At 39.9% G+C, this 26984-nt stretch overlaps 1 protein-coding gene across 4 annotated transcripts; it reads left to right on the forward strand.

Annotated features, from left to right (window-relative positions):
* The first annotated feature begins 5972 nt into the window (after positions 1-5972).
* LOC138589022 (polycomb group RING finger protein 5-B-like) lies at positions 5973-26984 on the forward strand. Of its 4 annotated transcripts, none has more exons than XM_069659297.1 (9): positions 5973-6173; positions 10403-11174; positions 11845-11941; positions 12455-12510; positions 14517-14576; positions 15299-15435; positions 15618-15716; positions 16962-17051; positions 26581-26984. In XM_069659297.1, exons 2-9 carry the CDS (start codon positions 11060-11062, stop codon positions 26626-26628), a joined length of 702 nt encoding a protein of 233 aa, XP_069515398.1. In that variant the 5' UTR covers positions 5973-6173; positions 10403-11059; the 3' UTR covers positions 26629-26984. The 4 variants fall into 4 exon arrangements, with proteins under 4 accessions (XP_069515398.1, XP_069515397.1, XP_069515395.1 ...); XM_069659296.1 differs by having other exon boundaries at positions 5974-6173; positions 14520-14576; positions 15254-15435; XM_069659294.1 differs by having other exon boundaries at positions 5975-6173; positions 15254-15435.

The raw sequence follows: 26984 nt of genomic DNA on the forward strand, positions 1-26984 counted from the left end.
TATGGCAGAGAAACTGAGAAGAAGAAAAAAAAAAAGCATTAAGGGCGAAAGAGAAAAATGAGAAGAACAGAGCTCATCAGAACGGGGGAAATGAAAGGAAGGAGAGGGGAATTCATGAAGCAGTGGTCAGTAATTGTGGGGTTCAGAAGTCGATTCACATTCCTGTACAGTGAGGATACAGAGTAATGGCTGCCAGTAGTGTATGTAGGGCACAGAAACACCCTGAGATCCAGCTCTAGATGTGAGAGATGAGGAGGACAGATGCTTCTCTCAGGATTCTCTGAAGGAGCCTCTTCCTATTAGGAAAATATTTTCTTTTCACCTCTATTATATACTCACTACTTGCATATTAACATTATAGTAACAACAATATAATTGACAAAGACTTAAGTTAGTTTGACTTAAAGCAATTACTGGACCATGGAACCTTTATCTGGGGGCGCACATTAAAACACAGGGATCCAAGAGCCATTTAGCCATTGATTGAGTGCAGCAGAATCAGAATGCTGTGAGAATGCTGGAACGTGACGACAAGGTACAACGAACTGGCGACGGGACATGGGGAGACACGAGGGTTAAATACAAGAGGTAATGAGGAGTGATGTAGACACAGCTGGGGAAGAGACAATCAGGAGCAGGTGAGCGCACGACGGGGGAAGGGACAGGACACGGGCCTGAAACAGAGACAAGGGTGAGTGACCTTCAAATTAAAACAGGAAACACGAGACATGATACATGAGGGAATAAAAATGTAACTTAACTAAGGTGCAGACATGACAGAAAGGTAATGACACACGAAGTAAATAAGGCTGTAAACAAACTTGGTGCAGTGACTACACCTAGCCCCAACACGTTTTCATAGTTGCAGTCAATTTTCCAATGTCGTTATAGAATCGAGAGTTTTGCGGGAGTTGTGGCATAATTCATGGTTGTAAAAGTCAGTCCAAGCTGTCTTTCTTCACTCAGCTAGTCTTTTTTCTTCTTCTTTATGTTCTATTGTTATGTAATATTATCAGGGGTCAACCACTGGGTACTCTCTCCCTATAGCACCAAACAGAAAGCAGCAAACAAGGGAGATAGTAAAAATGGAGGGAACTCTGGGGAAAAGCAAGCCACTGCACACACAAGGGCAAATATACAACATTATAGTTGGATGCATTCAGTAATAGTAAAGAAAAAGGAAAGGAAGGAAATGCCTTGCTAGTAGCCTGCTAGCTTGCTATGCTAACCTAGCTTAAGTTACGGCCTCAACCACTACAGATAACACAAACCGCTGCACACAGGAGGACTGGTGTGGTCAAAAGCTGCTTCTGTACCTGCTCCTTTTCTCTTCATGTTCATTTCTACCAGGAGGAGAACATAGTTAAAGTCTTGTAAAAAAGCAACACAAGCTACCTAGTTTATGCTAAATCTGAACGTCTATAGATGTGAAGGGGTTTCAGAATTGTTTCCAATTCTACTAGTGTACTTGAAGTCGGCATAAACAGATGTCTGTGTTGTGTAAATTAGACATTGTTGGCATAACAACACATTAAACTCAGATGTACAAGGTAAGGTAAACAAGCATGCAGCATGCTAGCTTTAGCTTAGTATGTATTTTAGCATGTTAAGCATTTAGCTTACAGCCTTACAGAGCAGCTAGTATGGCTTAAATAGTACTTTTTTCATCTAAAGTTACTAAATTAAATGTATAAGAGACAGAATAAGCAAACTGCAGGGACTCTCTCCCACACATAAACATATCTATAAAGATTCTACATATATTTAGCTCCTGTATCTATGTAGACCAGCGTGCACGCTCGGAACAAATGAAGCATGACGCTTGTGTGATTGAAATAAACAGATAAAAATACATAGTGGTGAAACTGTTGCCATGTTGAAAACCATTCTTTCTTTTCAGTATACAGCTGAGTCTCTTTGTCAGACACACTTTCTCTCTTTATGTCTATTAGTATTTTATTTTTCTTTCTTCGCAGCTGCGTTCATACTTCTGTTCTACTTTGATATCCATCTGTATCCTGGCAGTTTGTCTTTTTATCTCTCTTCAACCCTCTTCCTCTTCTTATTTTTCTCTCTCTGTCTCAGTCTGCCCTCAATTCTTTCACCACATTTCTCCTCATGGGTCTCATTCTTCTCTCTAGTTATCTTAAAAATAAAGAAGAATCTTTCTCCTCCATCACTTTCTCATCCTCTCACCGTTTTGTCTCATCCATCCGACTTTATCTGGATGTTTTGCTCTACATTCATGTCTTTTCCTTCCTCTTACCGTGTCTCCTGACCTGTCAACCACCTCATATCTTGCTCCTGCTCCCCTGTTTGTAACTTTTTGTTTCTTTATTCCCCTTTTCTCTCTTTCTCTTTCATTCTAGTTTTTACTCTAATTTGGGCTGACATCCACCTCGCTACACTAATCCTTACAGTTGGCACTAATCGGTCTAATGAGAGCACCAACACTGCAGTGGGAGATGCACTAAAATTGAGTATTAAAACCATATTTATTACAGTATTTTTAATTTTTCTTCTTTCATAATTATAATGTTCGGTTTATGAATAGATTTTTTTTTCAATTGTATGATATTTCCATTCACATGTACCCAAACTTAGGTGCTTACGCTTCACACATAACATTTAAAGAACAAAATACACATGATCTTGGACACATAAATTAAAATGGAGCTTTAAGATAAGATATATGTAGTTACTGATAAGCTTGTTTGGAGCCAGCATCATTCATAGGGATTAACCTGTTTACTGTTGCCTCATTATGATAACAAAAGGTTAAGACAGGTGCTAGAAGGTTACTAGTGCGAATCCCGGTTCAGATGAAGAGGGCCTTTCTGTGTGGAGTTTGCATGTTTTCCCTTGTGCATGTGTGGGTTCCCTCCATAGACTGTATAAAAAGATGGACGATGACAGCTCCCTAAAAGTGAGGCCAAAACCTCTCTATCGCCTCCTGCTGACTGGCTGCAGTATAGCTCATAAAGCCCGTCTCCTCCATGATAACAGAGGGGACATGAGTCAAACTATAAAATCAAAATACACGTCAAATACATTTTTCTCAAACATGGTTTCTGTCATTATAGTTAGTTCTTATCATGCTGATTTATGTCCAAGTGTTCAATTTTCTGACAAGTTTATTTTTAATTAGTTATTTGATGCTGTAAAAAGGATGATTGACAGCTCTGTTGACAAATCCGGCTCCTGCAGCCGATCTGTTCTGGATTAGCAGAGTAGAGGAGGAACGGTGAGAGGAGACGTAACTAAAACAATCACTACAGTCATTAAAGTTTCCATATCTGTGAACGTCTGCTTCAGACCAACACGAGAAGCTGTTCTGCTGTTAAACACGCCGGTGTGCGGGATCCTTAGGGTTTTTTGTTAAGTTAAGAGTGTGTTTTGGCTAGAGGAAGTGGCTGTGGCGGCTCCACCCGCTGATCTCTACTGCGCAGCTCTGGCTCCAAATGACGTCGCAAGATGACAGCGCCCATCACGGGGGCATTTTGGCATCAATTTCATACAAGAGCAGATGGAGACACGTTGTCCATCTAGATATACAGTCACTGGCTCCCTCCAGCTTCCTCCCACAGTCTCTATGACGTGCTTGTTAGGTTCACTGGTGACTCTTAAATTGTCGTAGGTGTGGATGTGAGCGTGAAAGGTTGTCTGTCTCTGTGTGTCAGCCCTGTGATTGACTGGCGATCAGTACAGGGTGTACCCTGTCTCTCACCCAATGACAGCCGGGATTAGCTCCAGCCCCCCTACGACACTGAACAGGATACGCGGTATAATGGATGGATGGATACACAAGTCCAGGCCAATTTTAATGACAACAAAAGGGAGTCATTAAGAAATATTTCAAGTAGTTCCTCGAGACAAAATAACGGATTTTTGCAGGGCAAAATTTCCATTGAAGAATTTATAATCTCAAGGACTGTCCAACTGTGTGACTGGGAACTCTGTTTCCATGGTGATACATTCCACTTCCCAAAACAAGAGGTCATATCCCACAGGGTGATGTCACTGAAGACTTGTTTTCCCTCCAGAGGCCCCTTATGTGTGTCAGTGCAGGACCAACACGTCTGCAGGAGGAAAATACAGGCACCCTTGCAATTATAATAATTTAAACTCACAATCCCTGAGTGTCACAGTGAAACTGACAAGGCACTCTAACTTAAGGTGTTATCAGGTGCAGGTAGCCATAATAGAGAAGAGGCCCAGATATTGACAAAACAGGAAGAGACCCCTTAGATGCATAACAATGATCTCTGTTATGCTGAACCTGGGGATAGCAGGGCTGCAGGTAAAATGCTAAAACAAAAAAGGCTAACATACTCACAGTGAGAATGCTAACACACTGATGTAAAGCATGTGGTTACCATGGTCACCTTAGTTTAACTTCTTATTATGCTAATATCTGGAATTGCCAGGAACTTAAAGTACAGCTGGAGATGATATAGGACAATACGTTTGGCTGATATTTGGTCACAAACCCAAGTGTTAGACAAATTCAAATTTTTCTTTGATCATGGTTCTGCGTTAAAAAAAAAAATGGATGTACAGATTAGTTATTATAATGCATCCTTTCAAGGCCACAAATATCTTAAACAAGTATTACAGCATTCCTTCTAAAGGTTGATGAGGTATTTCACAAATAACCCTCGTCAATTTAATGGTACCCTTAGAAAATGTCAACCTCATCTAGTGCTACAGGGAAAGCCAGGGGTCACCAAAGTCAGCTGGATCCATCCTCTGTGGATATTGAAAGGATTTTAAAAACTCTGTTACAATCCACCCAGAAGTTGTTGAGGATTTTGTCTGGGTCTAAATGTTCAACCAAGTTGCCATCAAATGGTATCTTACTGTTGATTCCCTGACTTTTCAACCAGTGTGATCAGGACAGAATTTTACTCTTTTCAATAAAGACCAAAGACCGAAAAGATACAGTAAATGGCACGCCTGTCTGTCCAATCAACGACCTCTCTTATTTTTTATTCTCTTTTTATTATCGTTCTCTCCCTGGCATCTTAATCTCAGCCTTAGCAAAAAGAGGACAAGGATGCAGAGAGGGAAATACTTTTTGCTGTCTCTTTCTGCTCCCTCTGTTTCAGTCCAGTGAGCCACAATTCTGGGTTTCAATTTAACCAAATGTACCGACCATTTCCTTTAGAAAATAACTCCATCCATCCATCCATCCATCAATTTTCGTCAGCTTATCTGGGGTCAGGACGCGGTGGCAGCAGGCTAAGCAAGTTAGCCCAGACGTCCCTCTCCCTAGCCACATTTTCCAGCTCCTCCTGGGGGAGGCGTTCCCAGGCCAGGTGGGATATATAATCCTTCCAGCGGGCTCTGGGTCTACCTCAATAACTAATAATAATAAATAACTCAATAACACTAATTTATGATGACGGTGCAAGAGAACTCAAGGCATTTGAAAATCTATTGTAATAGGCCCTTTTATATAAGACTGCCAACTAGAATCAATGACAAACGTCATTTGTACTCAAAAACTAATTATCACTTTAATTATTCCAACAAATATTAATATGAATGAATATAAAAAAATATGATTAACTTGAATTTTTATTACAGATGGGAAACTTTTATTAAAAAAATTATGAGATCGTTTAGTTTTCTATTTATAACACAGGTAATGCAGAAGTGGAAGAAATTATATATGACATATTTAAGCCTACTAATATGCTTTATTTTTTTATTTCGAGTTATATGTATTTTATGACGAAGATGAATAATAGCCTATAGATATTTCATATTTATATTTTCCTTGTTTTTCTTGATACCTGCGCTTCATCCATGATCATCACTACACACATCAGATAGGGCGCTTTGTGTACATGAGTGTGTGTATGTGTGTTATAGGCCAATAGTCACTGAGTTACACAACCGCTTTCAGTTTCCGAGCCCTGCCTGCCTGCCTGCTTGCTTGCTTGCTTGCCTGGTGGCTCCCCGCCCACCGCTGCTCTCCGCTGCCTGCCTGCCTGCCTGGCTGTTGGACGGACTGGGGCAGATCCGAGCCGACCAGTTCCGTGTTCTCCCCTCACCCAGTACACGGACCAGACTGAACAGGAGGACCCGGCGGTGTCATGGTGGACATTCCTGCCCAGCCGCGGCACCCATAACTCCGGGGAGAGAGGGAAAGTGTGCTCGGAGGTGAGGTATGTATTTTTATTTCTTTTATTACTGCGCGGATGGTGAATTCATCCGCCGACGTCGGTCGCGTTACGTTACAGCCAAACTTTGACGCTGCTGGCTGGACCTCCTCTCTCTCCCCCTCCCTCCCCCCTCTCTCGCTCTCTCCCATGAAACGCAAAGTGCGTCGCCGTGCACACTTACATGCGGGATTACGGTATGTTCAAGCAAATGGTACATAACCCGCGTGCGGTGCGCTTCCCGTTCGTGTCGTTAAAAGGCCTTGACATGAAGCTCTGTAACTTTTACTGTCGATACGTGCTGCGTGCGCGTGTCTACGTGTGTGCATAGTGTGTGTAGATTGATGAGTATACAGTAACGAGCTGCGACATGCGCATACGCTCGTGCGCTTAGCGAACACGAGCGTTTTAACATGTTCTATATATCAGCGTGTCACTGTAATGTGCGTGTGTCGTCCATTGATGTTGTTTTGACACAGGTGACGTAGACCGTGACGCGCCTTAACGATGAGATAAGCGGATCCGCTCCGTGTGAATAAATAGCACGCTCGCGTGTGTATATGCGCGCGAGAGTTTGTCTCATTGACGGACATTGAGGGGGATTTATGAACTGCGCACTTGAGATTTTTCTAGCAAAAAGCGACCCACGCTGAATGAAGCAGGAGTCTGGAGAGAAGTAAACACTGTTCCTCTGTCTGTAGTGAGTTTGTGTAGTGAGTAAAGCAGCCTGAATCCAGCTCTGCATGTGTTCACCACTGTTGACACACCTGACGTACACACAGCATATCCAAATGCAGGTTGCATGACGTCATATTATAATGATGGAGGGCGCACATGAAAATAAAGTGCAGCCCTAATAAAAAGTATTTTTTACAGCCTATTCTTATGATGTATCTATTGTGAACTGTTCTGTTTTTGGCAGGTGGATTAAATAGAGTAATACCCAAATAATTACCCCAAATCTACATCAATATAATACATATATATTAATTTGGTAATGGCTGCTGTCCAAGGAGAATTATGAGTATAAAAAAATATCTACAAGCTGTAACCCTACAGCTCTGTTGTTGCAACTGTGAGTAGCTGCAAAGCTTGTTATGTTTGGTTTGGCAAAATGTCTCAATTTAAAGTACATATTTCACATAAATATAATTTACCAAAGAAAACATTTAGTGCTTGATTTAGGAATAACCAAATTACAAATATATCCAAATCAAAGGCCTCATAATTATAAGTTAATTTATGTAAGTGAATGCTCTATTACAGATAAATATGTAAGTCAGAAATATAACCAAAAGTTGAACCTGAGGAACTGCTTCCTCGTGTCTTTATTGCTCTTCAGGATATGCACAAACAAAGAAAGTAGTCAATGAAACAGAAATAACATATTGATTATGAATATTCAATTCATGCCTTTCGATCTAACCCTTTTTTGATTATGTGGTCTTGTAATCTGCTATTTTGTCACAGTACTTTACATATAATATCACAAGCTTAATTTCCATAATATTCCTACAGTAACTTATATTATGTCATTGATATAAAGTGGTAAATGTATGCAGAGCATTTCCTGGATTACTAGATTTTTGTGGCATAGACACATTGCTCTACCCCCCTACTATTTATTGTATGAGTTAACTATGTGCCTACCATTTATTTATTGTATTAGACCTTTATCAGGAAGTTGTGGCAGGTAAACCCAATGAAAGTCAGTGACTCATTTTGACATGACTTGCACATTCAAACTCATAATGTTGGGTGAGGTAAATACACACAACCTACCTGCCAAATAAACTGTTTATTCTGTTACTGTTATTGTAGTAATTTGCATAATGATACGTTTTTGTTGGTAACCTGTTATCAAGTAATGGACAAACTGCTGTGTGTTTACAAAGTGAATGAATCAGACCTGAGAACAGTGACTGATCTCACTCCCAGAAACATTTACCATCAGTCTTGCTTCATTTATTGTAAGTGCTGCGCTGACTCCATCCCTCCAAAAAGGTACATTACATATACAATTCTGATTGGGTCTTTCAGCCAGCATTTTAAAGCTTAATATTAAGCCCAATATCTATATCTGAAGTAGGAATTCATTTAGTGGGGATGGAATGGGGGCAAGTTGGAGAGTTATGCTATCTATAGTAATGTAATCCAGGGGCAGATAGATGTAGGTCAGATCTGAACAATCCTGTTAGATGAATGTTCTAGTCACATCATGTTATGTTTTAACTAACAATATTTATATAAGTACATTACAGAGTGTGATAAAATGCTTCACAACAACACAGGTAGGATGGAGCAAAACCAAAAAATGGAAGGAACAGGAAATTATACACAAGCAGTAAAGAGCAAGTCGGATTACTGTATGTATGCCAACCTGAGGATTGTGTAAGCCCTTAACCTTTACAGAAGTAGAAATAGAAACAATCATAAAGAATAATAATTAATATCACAAAACACTGCTTGTGGTATGTGTAAGAGGATCAAACAATTTAAGACATGGAATAAGGTCAGTTTTCATTTAAGACCTAAATTACCTGTGTTGAGGCTTGAACATTGAAATGACTGTTGTCTTTCAAAGGTCAAGACAAAAGTAATGTGTTTTTTTCCAAAACCAATTTAGCAGGAGGTCAGGGTAGTGAGGTGTCCATCTTTGACACTGGGTCTACAGTTTGAATCAGTGTCCGTCTTTACAGCCGTCACATACAGTATTAGTTGTCTAAAACCACCATAAAACCTTTGCCAGTGATTGCAGATCAGAAAATGTCATTATTTTTGTTTTATGTGTTCTGGAAGGGGCTGACAAACTAAGTTATGGATAGAAAAAGATGGCAATTATGGTTATTTTTGAGGACACTTAAATAAAAAAAATATTAGTGCCAGGCATAAAAAGAAAAATTAGAGGAGGATTTTTTTGGGGACATTTGACCCGTGCCTTAATAGTCTCCAGTACAATAAGGGCCGAGGGCAGGAGTTGATCCCGGCGCTGCCACACTGAGGACTATAGCCTCTGTATGGTCACAGATGGGCACCCGACTTCAGAACAATGTTAAAAACAAAATGTTATGACTATAACTTCTGTTCCCTGAGGGAGAGAAACTAGGTACAATACATATAGTAAGGGCACGATATCCCACATGTGTTGTACCGAGTGAATCGACTAAAAGGGAATGAAATGTTACGACTATAACCTTTGTTCCCTGAAGGAGAGGAAACAAGGTTACTCCAATAGTAACTCAGTATCATAAAGGCTTATCAACTAAGCAGACAGGGGTTAGGATTTGAAATTTTGACTTTGGAACAATGTTAAAAATGAAATGTTATGACTATGACTTCTGTTCCCTGAAAGAGAGGAAACAAGGTACACACATATAGTATGGGATATCACGCTGTTACTATGTTGTACCGAGTGAATCGACTGAAAGGGAACAAAATGTTAGGATTATAACTTCTGTTCCCTGAAGCAGAGGAGCAAGGTACACACATAAAGTATGGGATATCACGCCCTTATTATGTGATGTGCAAAGTGAATCGACTGAAAGGGAACTGAAATATTTTGAGGCCTTTTAAAACCTTTGGTATACATTTAAAAGTCAATCAGGTTATAGATGTTGGCTCAAGTCTCGGAGGGTTGATGGTACCGAGGGAAGTTCTCTCCTGATCTTCTGAAACGTACAGATGCCCATGAACAAATTTCTTCACCTTTCACCTGCTGAGCTGATCAGTGGATTAAACTTCTCAGCTGCAGAGTGTGGATACTCAGTTGATTTTTGTTTGATAGGTAAAGGGCAAAAACTACAATCTGACTGTGTAGTAAGTTTCAAATGGCAGTGCGGGGTTATTAAATCCATTGTTTGAAAAAAATTCTGAGCCTGACATGTCACAAAGTCAGTAAGATGACATTAATGAGTGTCTGGATTTTATCCAAGTTTTACCATTGACCTTTAAAGTGACTGTGAGCCAGTTCACAGCCTCAGATCCTCACATGGAGCCTCTCAGGGCGTAGAGGCTGTGTGACATTTCAGTAACACAACTATCTGATCCTATTTGATTGATGATGAATTGTGTTTTTTTTTTCTCAGAATCATGTGAAATGCAGCATGAGAACAATGAGTTATTCCTGAAAAAACACAGCGTGAATGATTGTGAAAGATCAGTTTTATTCAGCTATCAGGGACCCAACATGTATCTATTATTGTTGTCACATGATTGGTTTTTGTGTTTTCTCTCAGGGTAACTTCAGTTTGGGGTTAAAGGTCATCAGACAATCCCATGTCACCGTGTACGGCCAAAGGAATGAAGACACCAACTACAGCATCAGCACCATAATGATGTTCCAAACTGGGAAGAGGACGACCAGGCAGAAGTCTTTGGTGTCATTGACCTCAGCTGACCTTTGACCCCTCCCTCATGGATTAAAAAATGGCACCGTGGCTGAGACAGAGAGGGAAACAGGACATCTTTCTCTCCAGGAGTTCTTGGAATTTAACACATTTGTTTGTCTGAAACAGGAGTGCACATACTGGACAAGGGTGGAGTCTTTTTCTATTTGGATGGGAGTAACATGGTTTGCTGAACATGGAATAAGATCTGAGAGGGAGATGTTCCTGAAGCAAAACTGACTACAAAATAGAACTAAAGTCAAGGATGGAGAAGGATTTCACACAGTAGAATCTCTTAACACGCTCATAACTTGTGCATAGTGAACACATTTATGCACTTTCCAGGACCCACCTCAACTTAAAGTAAAAATCCAAACTAACTCCAGCAGGCGATTTCAGCCTGTAACTGTAATCTAATCAGTTCATCATTGCCGTGAATGGACGTCTGACTCTTCTAAAGCTAGAAGGTGAAGTTCCCCTTCAGCTTTACTCAAAGAACACCCAAACATGGCCGCTATAGGAAGGAGGCACTTGGTGAAAGACTTTAACCATTTCATCACCTGTTACCTGTGTAGAGGATACCTGATTAAACCGACAACGGTCACCGAGTGCCTGCACACCTGTGAGTGAAACACACACATTCATTTGTTACTTAAGTTGCTTGTGCTCTACACTCATTTAAAGAAGTGAACATACATGGCAGATGCTCATAAAGACAGTTTGAGGTAAACTAGTTTGCTAAAAATTCAACTTTGCCTTGAGTGAACAAGTCATTGTCCAGTCTTGTCAGTTAGCTAGCTGGGTAGCAAGCTAACGCTGCGTTAAAATCTTGTTCAAAATGTTACAATGAGCAGCTGAATGGGGGAAAAATCATTTACATTTTAATGAACTGCTTCAAATTTGTAGCGCAAACAATAGTGCTAAGTTAGGGTTTTTATACGGTGTCACTTTTATGCTAAAATTTTTGCAAATTGTTGCCTGTTTAACAATCCTGCTAACAATCTATGTAGCCATACAAGATGATTGACAATAACAAATCTGCAAGTAAACAGTGAGCCCTACAGTTTGTATCCTACCCAGTGAACCCAATTACAAGTGTGGTTATTAAACCTTGACCTAGCAAGCAATCAGCAAGCGAACAAACTCACTGTTCTTAACTGCTCAAGGAAAGTCTCTTTTATTTCTTTGGAGTACTTAAACAAGACGATGTTAAACGATGTCTTGATGAATAGCTGCCATTAGAGATACTAATTTAACCCCCATGAAATATGTTAATGTTGTTTCTTCTGCAGTCTGTAAGAGCTGCATTGTGCAGCACTTTGAGGACAGCAATGACTGTCCTAAATGTGGAATTCAGGTCCATGAGACCAACCCACTGGAGATGCTCAGGTAAGATGCTCTCTTTTATTGTACTCTTGTAGTTTGTCACGCTTAAGCTCCCTTTTTATTCTTCTTCATACCTCTTTGTCTTTCTCTTCTTAAGAATTTAGGTTGCTAGTTTATAAACATTACGTATTACAAGCTTTGGGTATGACAGATTTAGATTCCAATCACCTCTATTGTGTTAACGATCCCCTCGATATCTGACACAATGATCATCTCATACATAATTCCTTAACACATTTCTGTCTAGGTATTCTTCCTCCTTACAACATCCTACCCATCATGTTCTTTTTATAAATGTCATCTGTTTTTAACAACTCAGTCCTCTCTCTATTACATCCTCCCTTTGCTCACATGACTTTTCTTTGCTCACATCTTTTCTGTTCACGATCCTAACACGCTTTAAATACTTTTCTTACCCCAAATCGCAACCCATGAAACGTTCTCTTCACCTCCCCATCATCCTTCTGTCTCTCCATCTTTTTTTTTCTTCACACTTTTCTCTCTCTGTATTCTCAGGTTGGACAACACCCTGGAGGAGATCATTTTCAAGCTGGTGCCCGGACTCAGAGAAAGTGAGTTTGCCAGATGGTTTCATCAATCTGTCTTCTCAGTTTGCAGTCCGTGTTTAATTATGTGGCTGTTCATGAAACCACTCCAGCACTCCAATCATATCATTTATAACAAGACACGCAACAAATTTATCACTTCGCACATATTGCCTCCAGCATGCACAATGGCAGCACTGTGGTGACCCCACACAGGATTATATCCAGCTTTTTTTTCTGGAGTGGAATCACCAGTGTACACATGGGCAAAGAAAGAAAACAATTACACCCTGACACAGCAGGCTGAAAATCAGGAATCAGCAAACATCTGGCTGTCGGTGAGCGTCTGTCAGCTTCCTATTTGTGTTGTATCCCGCACTGTTGGTGCTACTTGGCCCTTGTCTGCCGTTCTTGGACTGATTGAGAATGTTGAATCTGCTGCGGAGACAGACTGTGGGAGGAATCACTTTGATTTGCTATTTAGCAAAGCTAATCAGTGCAGGAGAGGAGAAACTCAAGTGAGGAGACAAAAACGAACAACAACTCCTTTCTCCTTCTGCAAACAAAACAAGGGCTATCCGCAGTCGTAGGTCATCTTGTTTCCTTTTTTGAACCATGAATACAGAATCGATACCTGCTGAGACGAAGAGTTATCTCCTCTCACCAGGGCACAGAAAGTATTCACTAGTTGGCCATCATCTGTAGCCTTTAAGGTTTTTCACTGGCCCAGATACCGACGGTGTAAGGAGATGCAACAAGTGTCCTTCATGTCCTTTGAGTTGGCAGACACTGAGCAATCACCAAATCCACTCTGCAACACCGTCGCAAAGAATGCCGGGATGGTCATTTAGCAAGACTCTAGCAACCTAATGTGAAACCCCAAGAATCACTCTAACAACACCAATATAATCCCACAGAAAGAATAACACCACATAGCAATGCATTTACATCAACCCCCAATAACCCAGCTACAGTAACAGTAACCTCCTGGCAACAACCTAACGATCTTTAAGTCTAAGTGAGATTTACTGACTCAGTTCACACATTTATATTATATTATATTTAATTAAACTCAACCTCATTTTGTTGTAGCGGTGGTTAATATCTGTCTGGTTTTGTAGTGCATTGCAACTTCCATAAAAAGCAGGACCTGCACTGAACCTACTATAGTATACTGTACTTATGCTTAGAAACACCCTGTTTAATATTCAAAGCAGTAAAACACATTCATTCACACACAGTCAAGCCCAGTTTCATTAGTTTTTGATGAGATTTTGTTGTTAACACTTTCAAAATTTAGTGAACTTGATATTTCCTATCAACAGAGTTTAGAAAGTAACGCTCATGAGCAAAGCAAAAACCTGGCACTTACTTTTGATCGCACTTTAAGAGTTCCTGCTGGAACTTTTCTTTTCTGAGAGGTTGAAAGCTGGAGAGTTTTTAAACAAAATGAAGATGAACAACCCTCTCTCTGCAGCCTGGACACTAAGAAGTCTAACTAAAGCTGTGATGGTACTATCATTTTATGACTCCATAACATTACCTCTGCTGACAGAGCCGCTGGCAGCCGAAAGATGGAACAAACATCATATATTTTAGCTGGTGGATCAAACGAGTGGTGAAAACGTCAGTCAGAACTGTTTTATAGTTTTTGAAGAGAGGACTTTAGTTTTACTTTTCTTAACCAGCCTTGTTTCACTTCCATGCAGAGGACTTCTTTGCACTTGTGAAAATCAAGCTAGCCTATAGCTAACTTTAACTTAATTGGCATGAATATACTTTTCTTTTGATTGGTTATTGATCCACAACCACGACTGATATTAGAGTCCAAATACATTATTGATAGTTTGGCTGATGAAGTCAGTTAAAATAAGTGTTAAGGCCTAAAAACAGGCCCACTAAGTGCAGAGGTTTTTTTTTAAATAGACAGAAAAAAAAGTGTACTCATGATGAATTTTGGCTGAATGCTTCTCTGTGTTTGTGTGCTGCTTGTTAACACTGTCTTCTTTATATGTGTTGTTGTTGTGAACCAGAAGAGGAGCAGCAGGAACTGGAATTCTGGAGGAAGAATCAGCCCAAAGAAAACGGCCAAGGCAAGCTGTTTGTCATTCAGACCGTGTTTGTGACACATTTTGAAATATGTCGCACACTGTGGTATTATTCTACAAATACAGATTTTTCCATATATGGCTCTTACTACCAGGAGAAATTTGTAGTAAGTTCAGACACGGTGTGTTTATATCAGACATGTGTAAATCTGACTCGTGTAAGACTCATGTACACATCCATTCGGGGATGGGGGAAGTTTTCTACAGAACTGAACTTTGGTGGTTGCTTTTTGATTTTGGTTTTTGCAACATAGATTTCTGTCTTTTTCTTGTCTTAATCTTTTCTGTCTTGAGTCAGCAGGATGTGAATAATTATCACATCTGAGTGTGTTAATTTGAATACTGGGCAGGGAATTTCCTGCTCGTAAATCATTCCCCACACATAAAGCACTTATGGTGAAAACAGGGCCTGTACTGATCTCTGAAGGGGGCAGTAATTCATTTTTATCATCTTTCTTTATAATCACACAATTATATGTATGATTTATTATTTCTATATACAGCTTGTCAAACCAGGTGTTTTTCTATTTAAAGACAGTTATAATGACTATGTTGAGCTTCGTTTCACATCACAACTTACATTCATGTTCATTGTAAAGTCCCAGCGTGTCAGCCAAGCGGTGACATTCCTCATAAGGGTTGTGTGTTTTGTGTTTTTACAGCAGAAAACTTGATATGTCAGAGATTCGGTCTGCCCGATGTTGCAGGAGATGAAGGAGATGGTGATGGTGGCGGTGATGATGATGATGGCGGTGATGGAGACTACCACCGGAGTGACCCTCAGATAGCCATCTGTCTGGACTGTTTACGCAACACAGGACAGTCGGGGGAGAGCACTGTTTCGGTTTGTGTTTTTTTTAATATATAACATGTACAATTTAAAGGTTTGAATTTCCAAGATTCTTCAACAGCCGCAAAAGTTTAAATGTGTTTTGGGGTCTTTTCCTGGAAAACTCTATGTTCATTTTTTGAGCTGCCTCTCTCATTAAATCAGGGTGTAACAGAATTTGTCCCTCGTCCAATTAGGATTTAATGAAGAGGTTCATCCGCTGCTCCAGTAGAGTCACCGTGGGAACAATTAAGAAGTTTCTCAGTCTTAAACTAAAGCTGCCTAGCTCGTACGAGGTAAGAAACAGATTCACAAATATCTTTAAAGGAAATTATACCTTTTGGTTAACCTGTCATTGTTAGTGCTGTTGGGAATAACTCCAGTTTTAGGATGATGTTAATGAACTAGTCCGAGACTGGCCAAATGATGATAAAAAAACACCATCCTAAAAACATACTTCTTTATGTGTCTGCATTAATTTAGGTGCACATATCAGGTCCATTAGCTTGTGTGTCGTCTGGGTGAAATACGGGAACACAATAAAATACCTCTCTCTGCAATTTATACTGGTATATTGGTCGCACTGGCAGCCCACTTTGTAGATGAAAAATAAATGTATTAAAAGTGCGTCTTACACACAGAATTTTACGGTAATTTACATATTTGTAAAGCTGTTCAATTCAGTATTCCAACAGGATATTTTTTATCTTGTTTTGCTGAGTACAGTTTAGTAAACTCCTGCTAATGTGGCCTATTAATACATAATGTCTTATCAGGCAACTGCTTTTTGCACTCACCAACATCCTGCACATCTGTACAGTTTTTAATCACACCTGTTGTACATATTTTGTATTATACGTATTGCTTTTTATATTTTTATCTTATTCTATTGAAGTCTTTTACTTATTTTTATTCTAGTTCTGTGTTAATTGTTCTGCACCAAAACTAATTCCTTTTATGTGTAAACCTACTTGGCACTAAACCCTGATTCTGATTCTGCTCAGATGACTTGACTGTCTACTATGACTATAACAATGTAATGTTATTTGGAAAAGGCTGTCAAGTTTAATGTCGGATAAGGATAATTAACAGGATTATCAGATTTTAGCTTGAAGAAAAAAATCAAACGAGTGTCATTGTTACAAGCTTAACATGTCATGTATGAAAAGCAAAGCGAGGATGTTCAGAAGTTTTAAAATGAGTAGTGTTCTGAGAAGTCAAGTCAAACTCTGATCAGGATAACTCTCTGTATTTATGAAGCCAGATTCTAATTTATATTCCATTCACACAAGTAAGCTTTATCAAAAAATCTAATCTGTTAGATTCCATATTTGCTAAAGACTGAGCTAAATCTAGCTTTCACACACTCACACAGGCTTTCACATTGACACACATGCAGTGCAGCCTCCCCCTCATTACCACAGTGAACTTCCCGTTACTTTTGACTTCTCTTTTCTTTGTTTTTTGCTGTATCTTGTTGCCCTTTTTGCACCACTTTGTCACTTTGATTATTTATTTTTATTTTTCTCTGTCATGTTCAGCTGGATGTGCTGTGCAACGGAGAGATCATGGGCAGAGATCACACTCTGGAGTTCATCTACATGACCCGATGGAGGCTACATGGAGAAAATGTAAGACCCCTCTCCCTCACTTCCTGTTTACGTGTGCATGTTTGCATGCTCTTGTGTAGATGCATCAGTGCAGGAAATCACTTGTTTGTGTTTTTTTTTTTTCACACGCTGGGCGACTTAAAGCAGATTTTCACAAGGTTAAACTTTTGTCTTACGGAACAGATTTTGTAAAAGTTAAAGTTTAGATGAAGGCTTATGTAAAGATTAGGGTGAGGAGTTGGGTAAAGTCAGTGTGTAAGAATGAAAGTAAAAATATATAGCTTATAGCTCCATAAATTGTGCATCATTTGCCCCCGCTATCTTCCCCGTCTCAAAGTCCAATTGCAAATTGCACTCATGATATTCAAGCGCAAACACGCCCATAAAGTTCCCAGATCCGTGCAGCTCACTCTTGTTTTGCGTCTGACTATGAAGAGAAGCTGTCTGCACCTCCGCCCTCTCCACTCTCATGCATTAACTGAGCTCCACACTGACGGAGCTCAACTCCATCCACAGGTCGATGATGAGCAGGGAAGGGAGGGGCCAGCTCTTTTAACAGTTTACTGTGAGGCCCAGACTGACAGGGGTTTTACTAGTTTCACTGTCAGTAACGCAGCTGCGTTTCTTATGGATCCCCATCAGGCCTACACGATACAGACTGTCCGAATGTTTGCATAATGACTCATTTAATACGCTCAAAAAGCACTGGAGCACAGAGACGCTGTCTGCTCTGGGCTGAATTTAACCCATTGCACGTGCTTTGAGTCTTTTCGTGTCATTTGCACAGGTTTAGCAGGTGCAACAGCCGCGCAATCCTTTCGTACACACACACACACACACCGCAGCAGCAGCTGCAGGAGTTGTCCTGATTTAGGTCCACGAGTCTGCTCTGTAGTTGCAATTTGTGTTTCTTATGTGATATGATCGACAGTAATACGTGCTTGCTTGTGTGCGAGTACACTCATTCCTGTACACGGTGTTTGAAAGATAAACTTTTTGTCTGCGTGTATGTGTGTCTGTGTGTTTGCGTGTGTGTGCATGTGTATTCATATGAGCAAATGAAAGGCCCTGTCCACTTGAGGGGTGGGACAGCTGGCACCACAGGAGGGAATAGACACCAGATCAGGAGGAGCAGCAGAGGATGATGGGAGGGAAAGTGGAGGGATGGGATGCCAGAGTATGAATTGAGACACTTTCAAAGTCTTAAGTTTCTCTTCTCCAGCTGTGCTCACATAAGATTGAAACACAAGCAGGAACCTTCATGTATATGATGGCAAAACCATTTCCCCCTGAGCTTGTGATGTCCTTTGGGGAACTCCATGTTATTATATTCCTCAATATTATATAACCATATTACACAACAACCAGAAAACTACACAAGCTATAAACACTTGTAATTACAGTCAAAGTAAAGGTGCTTTAAATTGTGAGTCAATAAAGTAGATAAATAATTAAAGAAAAAGCACCTATGGGCATTAAACACAGAGCCAATTGCTGCCTGTTTTCCAACAACACATGCATTGTTTGACCTTCTTAATCCAGTTTGCACTGACATCCTTCTTGTGTAATAATGAGATACAGATTGTCTGTTTAGTGTGCACAGATTGTCAGAATTGGAGATTATGTCATTTTCCATCTGGCCCTTCATCCCATATGGAAAGTTGTGGACACACATTATGTAAACATTAAAACACAGGGCTTATTACAATGAAACAAATCATTTAAAGTGCACTGCTCTGGCACGTAAACCCTGCACGCAGAACACCCCTCCCTGTTGTTAAATAGACACGTATTGATGGTGCACAGCAGAAAAAGCCTGCTGGGCATCTAAAGCAGAGATTTGAGATCTGTGCAGTTTTATTGCTGTCAGTCCTGCTAAGCACTCAGACCATAAGAGCTTCTTTAAAAAGTGGTTACTCTGTGAATTTGTACTTTACAAAATTTGCACCGGCTTAAAATCGCAGATGACCTATGCTATTATTACATATTAGAGGAGGTCCCCTGGTAGTAAATAGGACTTTACAAAGTTAGAGCATTAATGTCCTATTAAGGTTTTTTAATTTAGTCAAATAAGACATAGTCATCAGTGTTAGAAGTGATCTAGGCACATACAACTGGTCAGGTGTACGTTACAACATGACCATTGTTGAACAGCTATATGTAACTATATTTTAAAGCTCCTTTAGCTGGTAATGAAACAGACCATCAAAAGCAAAGAAGACCAAGATTGACTATGTAAGCGCTGCCTCCGGGTCTGTGTTAGATGAGCCGCTTAATAGGGACGGGTCATGAATTTCGAATATTGGAATAGTCATTGATTCATAAAAAATCCAAACGTTTAAGCGACTATTATCTCATCTTATAAAGAGCTTTTTTCATTTGTTTTTACAGGCGTTGTACCGCCGCTAAATAACAAAAGAAGAAGAAAGCAAGAAAGTGGCAGGTGCCGGTAAACTGGGTGTGGCCCCGTGAGACAGTGAACATAACAGAGAGAGAGAGAGAGATGGAAGGAGGGGGGTGGGGCATGCAGCTGTGTGCAGAGGTGTGTTGGGATAGTAGGTTTACCTGTGATGTGGTAATGCAATTATAAATGCAATTTGTTGCGATTAATTAATTACAAAGACTGTGGTTAAGTAGATAGAAGGAATGTAACCACCAGACAGTGCTATTTTGTAGTTCTGCAAATCACCAAAGCAATAAGTGCAAAGGTTACAATGACATTTTACTCTTCAGTTCATCGTAATGACTCAGCTCAAAACACCACATAAGGAGGAGAAACAGCACATAGTTTGGTACAAAATGCCGTTGCCTTGTACTCCATGTCCATAAGTACAAGGCAAAGTCACATTCACTTGAGTTAAATGACATTTGAGCCCCTAAACCCATAGAATGCATCAAGGTAAGACACACTGTTCTTTCTGTTACCGAACGCTATAATGAGCAAAATTATCTTTGCAGTGTTTCCGGCAGCTTCGCTCTGCCCGACACTCTCAGGTTCTGATACAACAAGCAGAAGTAAGTCTATCAGATTTATTTATGTCCTGCCCGGTGACTCAGAAGGATAAACACCAAGACATTATTTTTGACTCCTGTTTGAGCCCTGTCTGGTTAAGGACGAGGTAAGGAGTGAAGAGGAGGGTGAGAGAGACAGATACGAATGCTGACAGTCAGGAATGGAGACAGAAAGAATATTTAGTCATTCATCAGTCTCAGACTTCTGTCAACTCCACAGCTTGGCTTCATTTACTGCCTTCGACAGGAAACTGCCTCCTGAATACCACAAAACTGATTTAAAAAATATGACACTCAAATTATATTAAGATAAAACTGCTCTAGGTTCTAACTGGGTAATGAACGCACTCAGAGGGCCGCGAGTGCTGACTGGCAGTTAATTATATCGTTCAGCAGTTAAAGCATTTGCTCAGTTTGCTTGATTTCTGTTAATATTATCTGTCAACATTGTGTTACATATATTAGCTGCAGCCGCAGTTACAGATAAGATAACTATATTGTCAATCTTTCAATAGTTTAAGTAGCATCACAAAGACTTTATGTGTTCCAGCAAAAACTGGCCCCTTCAGAAGCAAATATGTTTTGCAAATAGGTAATAGGTTGTTTGTGGTTTTCATTGGTATGTGCTTCTCTGTTTACATGTTGATTGTTGTTTGTTTTTTTATTGTTAGTTTGTTTATTAGTACTCCTGTGGAAGCAGCTAAATGTATGCAGAATTCAATTCCAATTCTAAGGGGACAATTAAGGATAATGCATCGCATGGCATCGCATGATATTGTACTGCATCGTATGATATCGTATCGCATGATATCGTATTGTATCGTATCACATGATATTGTATCATATCGTATGATATCGTATTGTATCGTATCACATGATATGGTAAATGGTAAATGGACTGTACTGATATAGCGCTTTTCTAGTCTTTGCGACCACTCAAAGCTGCTTTTACACTACATATCACATTCACCCATTCACACACTACGTAAAGTGCCCAACTGTCAATCAGATATCACATTCATACCCGTTGGCTATGCCACCGGGAGCAATTTGGGGTTCAGTGTCTTGCCCAAGGACACTTCGACATGTAGCCTGACGGAGCTGGGGATCGAACCTCCGACCTTCCGATTGAAAGACGACCGACTCTACCACTGGGCCACAGCCGCCCGATATTGTATCATATCGTATGATATCGTATCGTATGATATCGTATTGTATCGTATCACATGATATTGTATCGTATCGTATGATATCGTATCGTATGATATTGTATCGTATGATATTGTATTGTTGCGTATCGTATGATATCGTATCGTATCATATGATATTGCATTGTCTCGTATGATATTGTATCGCTTTGTATCGTATGATATCGTACCATATGATATTGTATTGTATTGTATCGTATGGTATCGTATCGTATAGTAGTACGAATTGGGCTACTAAAATACATTTTAATGGTTAGTCCACACACAGACAAAGCTATGGTTTCCTTCAAATGTATACCCTAGTCACCCCTCCAGCAAACTAGATAAAAAATTTGCTCTGGGATCTTGGTTGTCACCAATGTCCTTCCCTGGTAATGTGAAGAGTTAATGTGAAGAGTTAATGTGAAGGGTTAAGACCAGATCCAGTCTTAAACCTCCTAAATGGCTCACAGGCTCATCTGGGTCATCTAGATATAATATCAAATATGTTTGATATTCAGGATTTAAATTGGGATTATTGCCACAGTACCTTTTGAGCCGCACCAAAAGAGCAGATGAGAGAGACAAGTCTACAACGCTGACGGTGCTGAACAACAGTAAGGATTCTAGCCCTGAGGCTAACATTAACTAGCATACCACTGTTATATTAAAACTGATCGCTAAAATCTCTCTCTTAAGAAAAGTCTTCCAGTGTTGACCTCTCCAAAACTTTTTTCTCATTAAGACTCGTCTTCCTTTTTTTCTTTTTGCAGATCATTTTTACCACAAGTTATTGGACCTTGTCAGTCTCTGTTTCTTACAGAGACTAGCATGAGGTGGTGCCTTACTTTTTGACTGCCCATGGTTTCATATATGCCATTATTTTCAAACCTTGTTGTGTGTGCATGTTTGACTTTCAAAGATTCTGTAAAGTTTCTCCTAGACTTTATGACAGAACAATTGTATTGGACTGCATTGACATTGGCAGTGTTTGGCCAAGATGCTCATCTATATGTTTTATCATAGGACCAAAGTCTAAACAGTAGCAGTAGATACGGAGAGGCAGGTGGAGACAGAGACTTCCAACCTTGAGAAGAGTCGAAAACAATATACCTACAATCCACATGCCGTATGTTCGCTGACAGTCATGTTAGATGGACAGAGCTGTCCCACATAGTGCCTCTAAAATCACATTAGGAAAAGTAATCAAATTGTTTGTAATCACAAAATGTGTTTCTGAGATGAGCCACGAGTCCAAAATTGCTTCTGTGACAGTCGTTCCATCCCTTCTGTAATTGAGAAGCAGTGGATTCAGCTCGTTAGCAGTAATCAGTTTCAGGTGTTGGCATCAGAAGCAGGAAAGAATTTGGCTTGAACCATGCAACAGAACTTAAGAGCGAAACCTTAAACGTTTTTCCGAAACACCTTCAAGCAAGTGCTCCATCCTGAGACAAATTAGCCTCTTCACCGCCTCAAATCACCGACCTCTCAAAAAGTAGAGTTTAAATTCAAGCGAGTTTCTCTCAATCTTAAGCAAACACTTCCATGACTGTTTTAGCTGAAGAAAATAGTAAGGAGAGCTTCTTACAGTAGCTTTTGAAAAGCTATTTGACCTTAACCACCAGGTATAGTTTTGAGTGAGGCCTGCTATACTACTTGTATGGTTTGATTGTTCCCCCTGGACCCTGATTTCTGCATGTTAATGAAGTAAATGTCTAGAAGATTTTGGATTAACTTAATTATATTTTTCCCCATTGGAAACTATTTAATGTTACGGCGCTTTCACAACTAAAAGTCAGTTTTTTTGATCCAAATCGAAAACCAAATGTTGCAGTTTGGTTTGTGTTCACACGGCAGCTTTTAACAGCGGACCAAAAGTTAGGATGCGCGGGGAAACTGCTCTCTGATTGGTCAGAATTTCCACATGGGAAAACTCCCAGAAGTGGTTCATTTAGAAACAGACCAATTACCTGATTTTTCAGGTAGACCATGGTCCGGTGATTTGGGCCGCACCAGAGTTTGAAATGCGTGTTTTCACCTGTCCAAACGGACTGGACTTTTGGAGTAAAGTCCAAAAGTCTGGACCAAAGCTGTCAGGTGTGAAAGCACCTTTAAGCTACCGAATACCTTTCCATTTATATCCATTTTACACCTTGTCTTTGTCTTTGACATTATTCTTTACATTCAAACACATCCTTTTAAAACTGACAGTCACGAAATAATCTGGTTTAGATATTTGTGGTCCCAAGAGGATGTTTCGGAATGATTTTGATGACTCACTGAGCTTTAAATTTGGGGAAAAAATGTCACATGGCCAACACTTGCAGCTTACAGAGACAGATGGGGAGGCAGTCCATATTTTCACCAACATTTTGGTTAATATTCAGAGTCCCTAGTGGGTGAACCTTTAACGTCTGAGACAATTCATGAGCTGTCATGGACAGTCAATGAGGGAACTTTGTTTTCAGTTTTGCTGGTGCTTCTAATATGTCCATATGCTGCACAAAGTTCCTTAACACTGTAAGCTGAGCAGAATATGTGTTTGTACAGTATAATTAATGTGTGTGGAGATAGAAATGCTGAGTAAAAGAGGGTCAGAGAAGCAGACAAAGAGGTGCAGTTGCAGTCTGGTTAAGTTGGATTCAGTGTTGTTCTTTTCTCTGAGACATGATGCAGCAAAATGCAGAAAGCTGGAGCAGATGACAGCAGCTGTACTCTGCTGCACCAGCAGCCTCAAGCTGCCTGAAGTGGGAGACTAGACACAAAATGAGAGACACACTTCTCACTTTGCAGGAGCTCTGACATAAACACTTGCTTTTTTTCCCTTTTTGAATATTTCATGAAAAGGGCAACTTGCATCTTTTGACTGTTTCATATGAGCACAACAGCCAAAGGAAGCAAAACGTGTAAGAAGTCGGCGTTGTCATTTCTATTATTCAACCGCAATGATGGCTGGGTTACTGGATGGGCCTACAGGCAACAAGCCCACATAGCAGCCCTAGGGTCCGAGGACTTCCTGGTTTAAGGCCTCTACAAGCTAAACCTTCATCATCAGGAAGCCTTGTAAAAGGTGGTGACAACAAAATAACAGGAAGTGTTTGTGTCCTCAGGTTTACTCATGCAATACATGCAATACAGGTTCTCTGTTTTAGTTGCAGGTGCTATTTGTTGACATGTTTGCCGTTTGAAATACTTTACATGCAGAATAACCTGCATTGCGCTGTGGCGCATTGTGTGCATTATGTAAGGGATCATATATAGTGAACAGGTTGTAATTGTAGAATGGAACCCCGACAAGGTGAGCAGGTCTTGTCTCATTCTGAAGGGGTTCCTCTGCTATAACAACCTGCTCACGATACATTATCCAGGTTATTACATGTCTATTTACTTACGTAATGGATAATTTAACACAAAAATATTTCTAACAATTATAATATTTCTGTTTTCAGTTTAAAATTTGTCGTAAAATGAGCTAACCTAGCTGTTTTTACTCACATTAAATGGAAACATTTCCACTGATGATGAAGTCAGAGTAGGATAACCGGACCGCATGTGCCGTCTTCAGTTTTGTAGATCTCTCTGTCTCCACAGTTTTTGCGTAGTTTAACCTTTATTGTTTTCTTTCATGTATGTTCGTCTCTTTTCTGTTTTTCCCTCGGTAAACAAACCAACGTCAAATTTACCGAACTTCTTTCAGCGGATTGATATGATTACAATTAGTCCTCCTGACTGTGTGATTAGAGTCGAATCCCTAGCAACGGTCTGTTCTTCATGACAACGGTCTGTTATTGAGAAATAGCAGACCTTGGAATCCGAAGTATTTAACTCAGCTGTGTAATCATTTTCTTGCCTGAATTAGAAATTTCTAACAGGAAATTAGAAACCTTCATACTGTATTCGATGCATTTCTTTGGGAAAACTCTTAATTTCTATGTATTTTCATGGTGGATTACAACTTGTAGAGTTTTCCAAGAGCATTATTTCAAGTTGTCCTCATGTATTTCCTGCAGATTTCATCATAAAACGTGTAAAATAGTTCAAGTTACGTGACTGGGGTTTTGGAACCAAATCTGCATTCCAGTCTACTTCTTCATAGACGTTGATCTCTTCATTCTCCCCATCTTGGTGCCCTGTTGACTGAAAAGAAGTTTATACATTACTAATGTGTTTTTCCAGTTATGTTTTAATGAAGAAATGATGCCTGGTCATGTACACTGAACGATGCATTACATTTATAGTGAAGGTGTGTGAAATTTTCCTTCAAAATTAAGAAACTGGATTCAGATTTGAAAGATTAAAAAAAAAGAATGTCTTGTTCTTCATGTTAACTTCCACACACTAGATTCTCTGTACTTCATATGAAATGTAACGTTTTAGACCGTTGGTGCTTTGCCAAATGGTCTATAAATAGCCTTTTTGTAAATCAACTTTTCAATTGAGCTTCAGCAGAGCGAGCAGCAGCCAGGCCTCTATTACTTCTTTCTTTTATATTTCTTCTGCTTCAGATTCTTGGCCTGCGTCCCTGCAGAGTAGAGCCAGGTGGATCGCAGTTAGATTAATAGAAACGGGTTCATATTCTTCTTTAACAAACCTGCAGCTTGGGCTGCTGCATGGTTCAGCTCAGGTTGGTAGAGCAGGCGCCCCGTGTTCAGAGGCTACAGTCCTCGTTTTACTGATCCGAGGGTTTGACTCCCAGTCTGCCGATCGTTTGGTGCATGTTGCCCCCACTCTCTCACATTTCCTGTGTCTCTTAGGCTGTCCTATCAAATAAAAGCAAAAAACCAAACCTGCAGTTTGAGGTTAAAAACAAACATGTTTTAAAGTTGAAAAATATGTCCGGCTTGATATGACTGCAAAACTAATTTGCACAGATCCTTTTACCGCATAAATAGTGAATATGAAACTTGATCAACAAAGCCTTCTTCATGTTTCCTCCATTTTTCTTGATAGATTTAACAACCTTTATGTCTGAACGCCTCAGAGGAAGGATCAGGAAGGGAAAAGAACAGTGTTCATCTCTTGGTTTAAGGGTTTTTCTCTGAGTTAAACTGCAGACAGCTGGACCTTTTATAGCCAAATATAGGATTGTACAGGGCTTTTTGTGCTAGTGTGTTTTTTTTTTACATTGATTTGAACTAAATAAAAAGGTGCAAGTAATGTTGTATTGGGTTAAAAAAAACATGCTGGAAATCTGCACACAGGATTTTGTAGCTTTGGTGATTCAGTATTAATCACATGCCTTCTCTCCATGCTCCAGCAGCAGCAGCAGAGTTTATGTTAACGGCGTGACGACCACAACATCGATTTCTTCTTTCTCAAACAGTCTCTCTGTTTTTATGTCTCTCCCTCAGACGTATCCCATGGTTCTTGAGTACCGGCCACGAATCGACTTTGGCTGAACCACAGATGCCAGAAGAGGACCGCGCGCACACACACACACACACACACACACACCCATACACACACATTCCTGCAAACAAACGTACCAAGAGAAGAAACAGTTGCAACATAAATGTGCCCACAACGTGAAGAGAAAGAGATTTAAATGTATTTTTGTACAGCTAATGATGAAGTGCGTACATTGCTACGGTAAAGAGGTTTTATGCTACATAGAATAATATATGCTATAATATATATGATATTTTTAAATGTATGTCCCTGTGCCTAAAAACCTGTCGAGATCAGAAATGAAGTCTGACCATATCTTCACTTTGCCTGTCTAACTCTGTAGATTAAATGTTGATTTTCTACTGTT

Source organism: Semicossyphus pulcher, unplaced genomic scaffold (genome assembly GCF_022749685.1).
Source record: "Semicossyphus pulcher isolate SPU_LCO1_2020_fin unplaced genomic scaffold, fSemPul1.0.p SCAF_12, whole genome shotgun sequence".
NCBI lineage: Eukaryota > Metazoa > Chordata > Actinopteri > Labriformes > Labridae > Semicossyphus > Semicossyphus pulcher.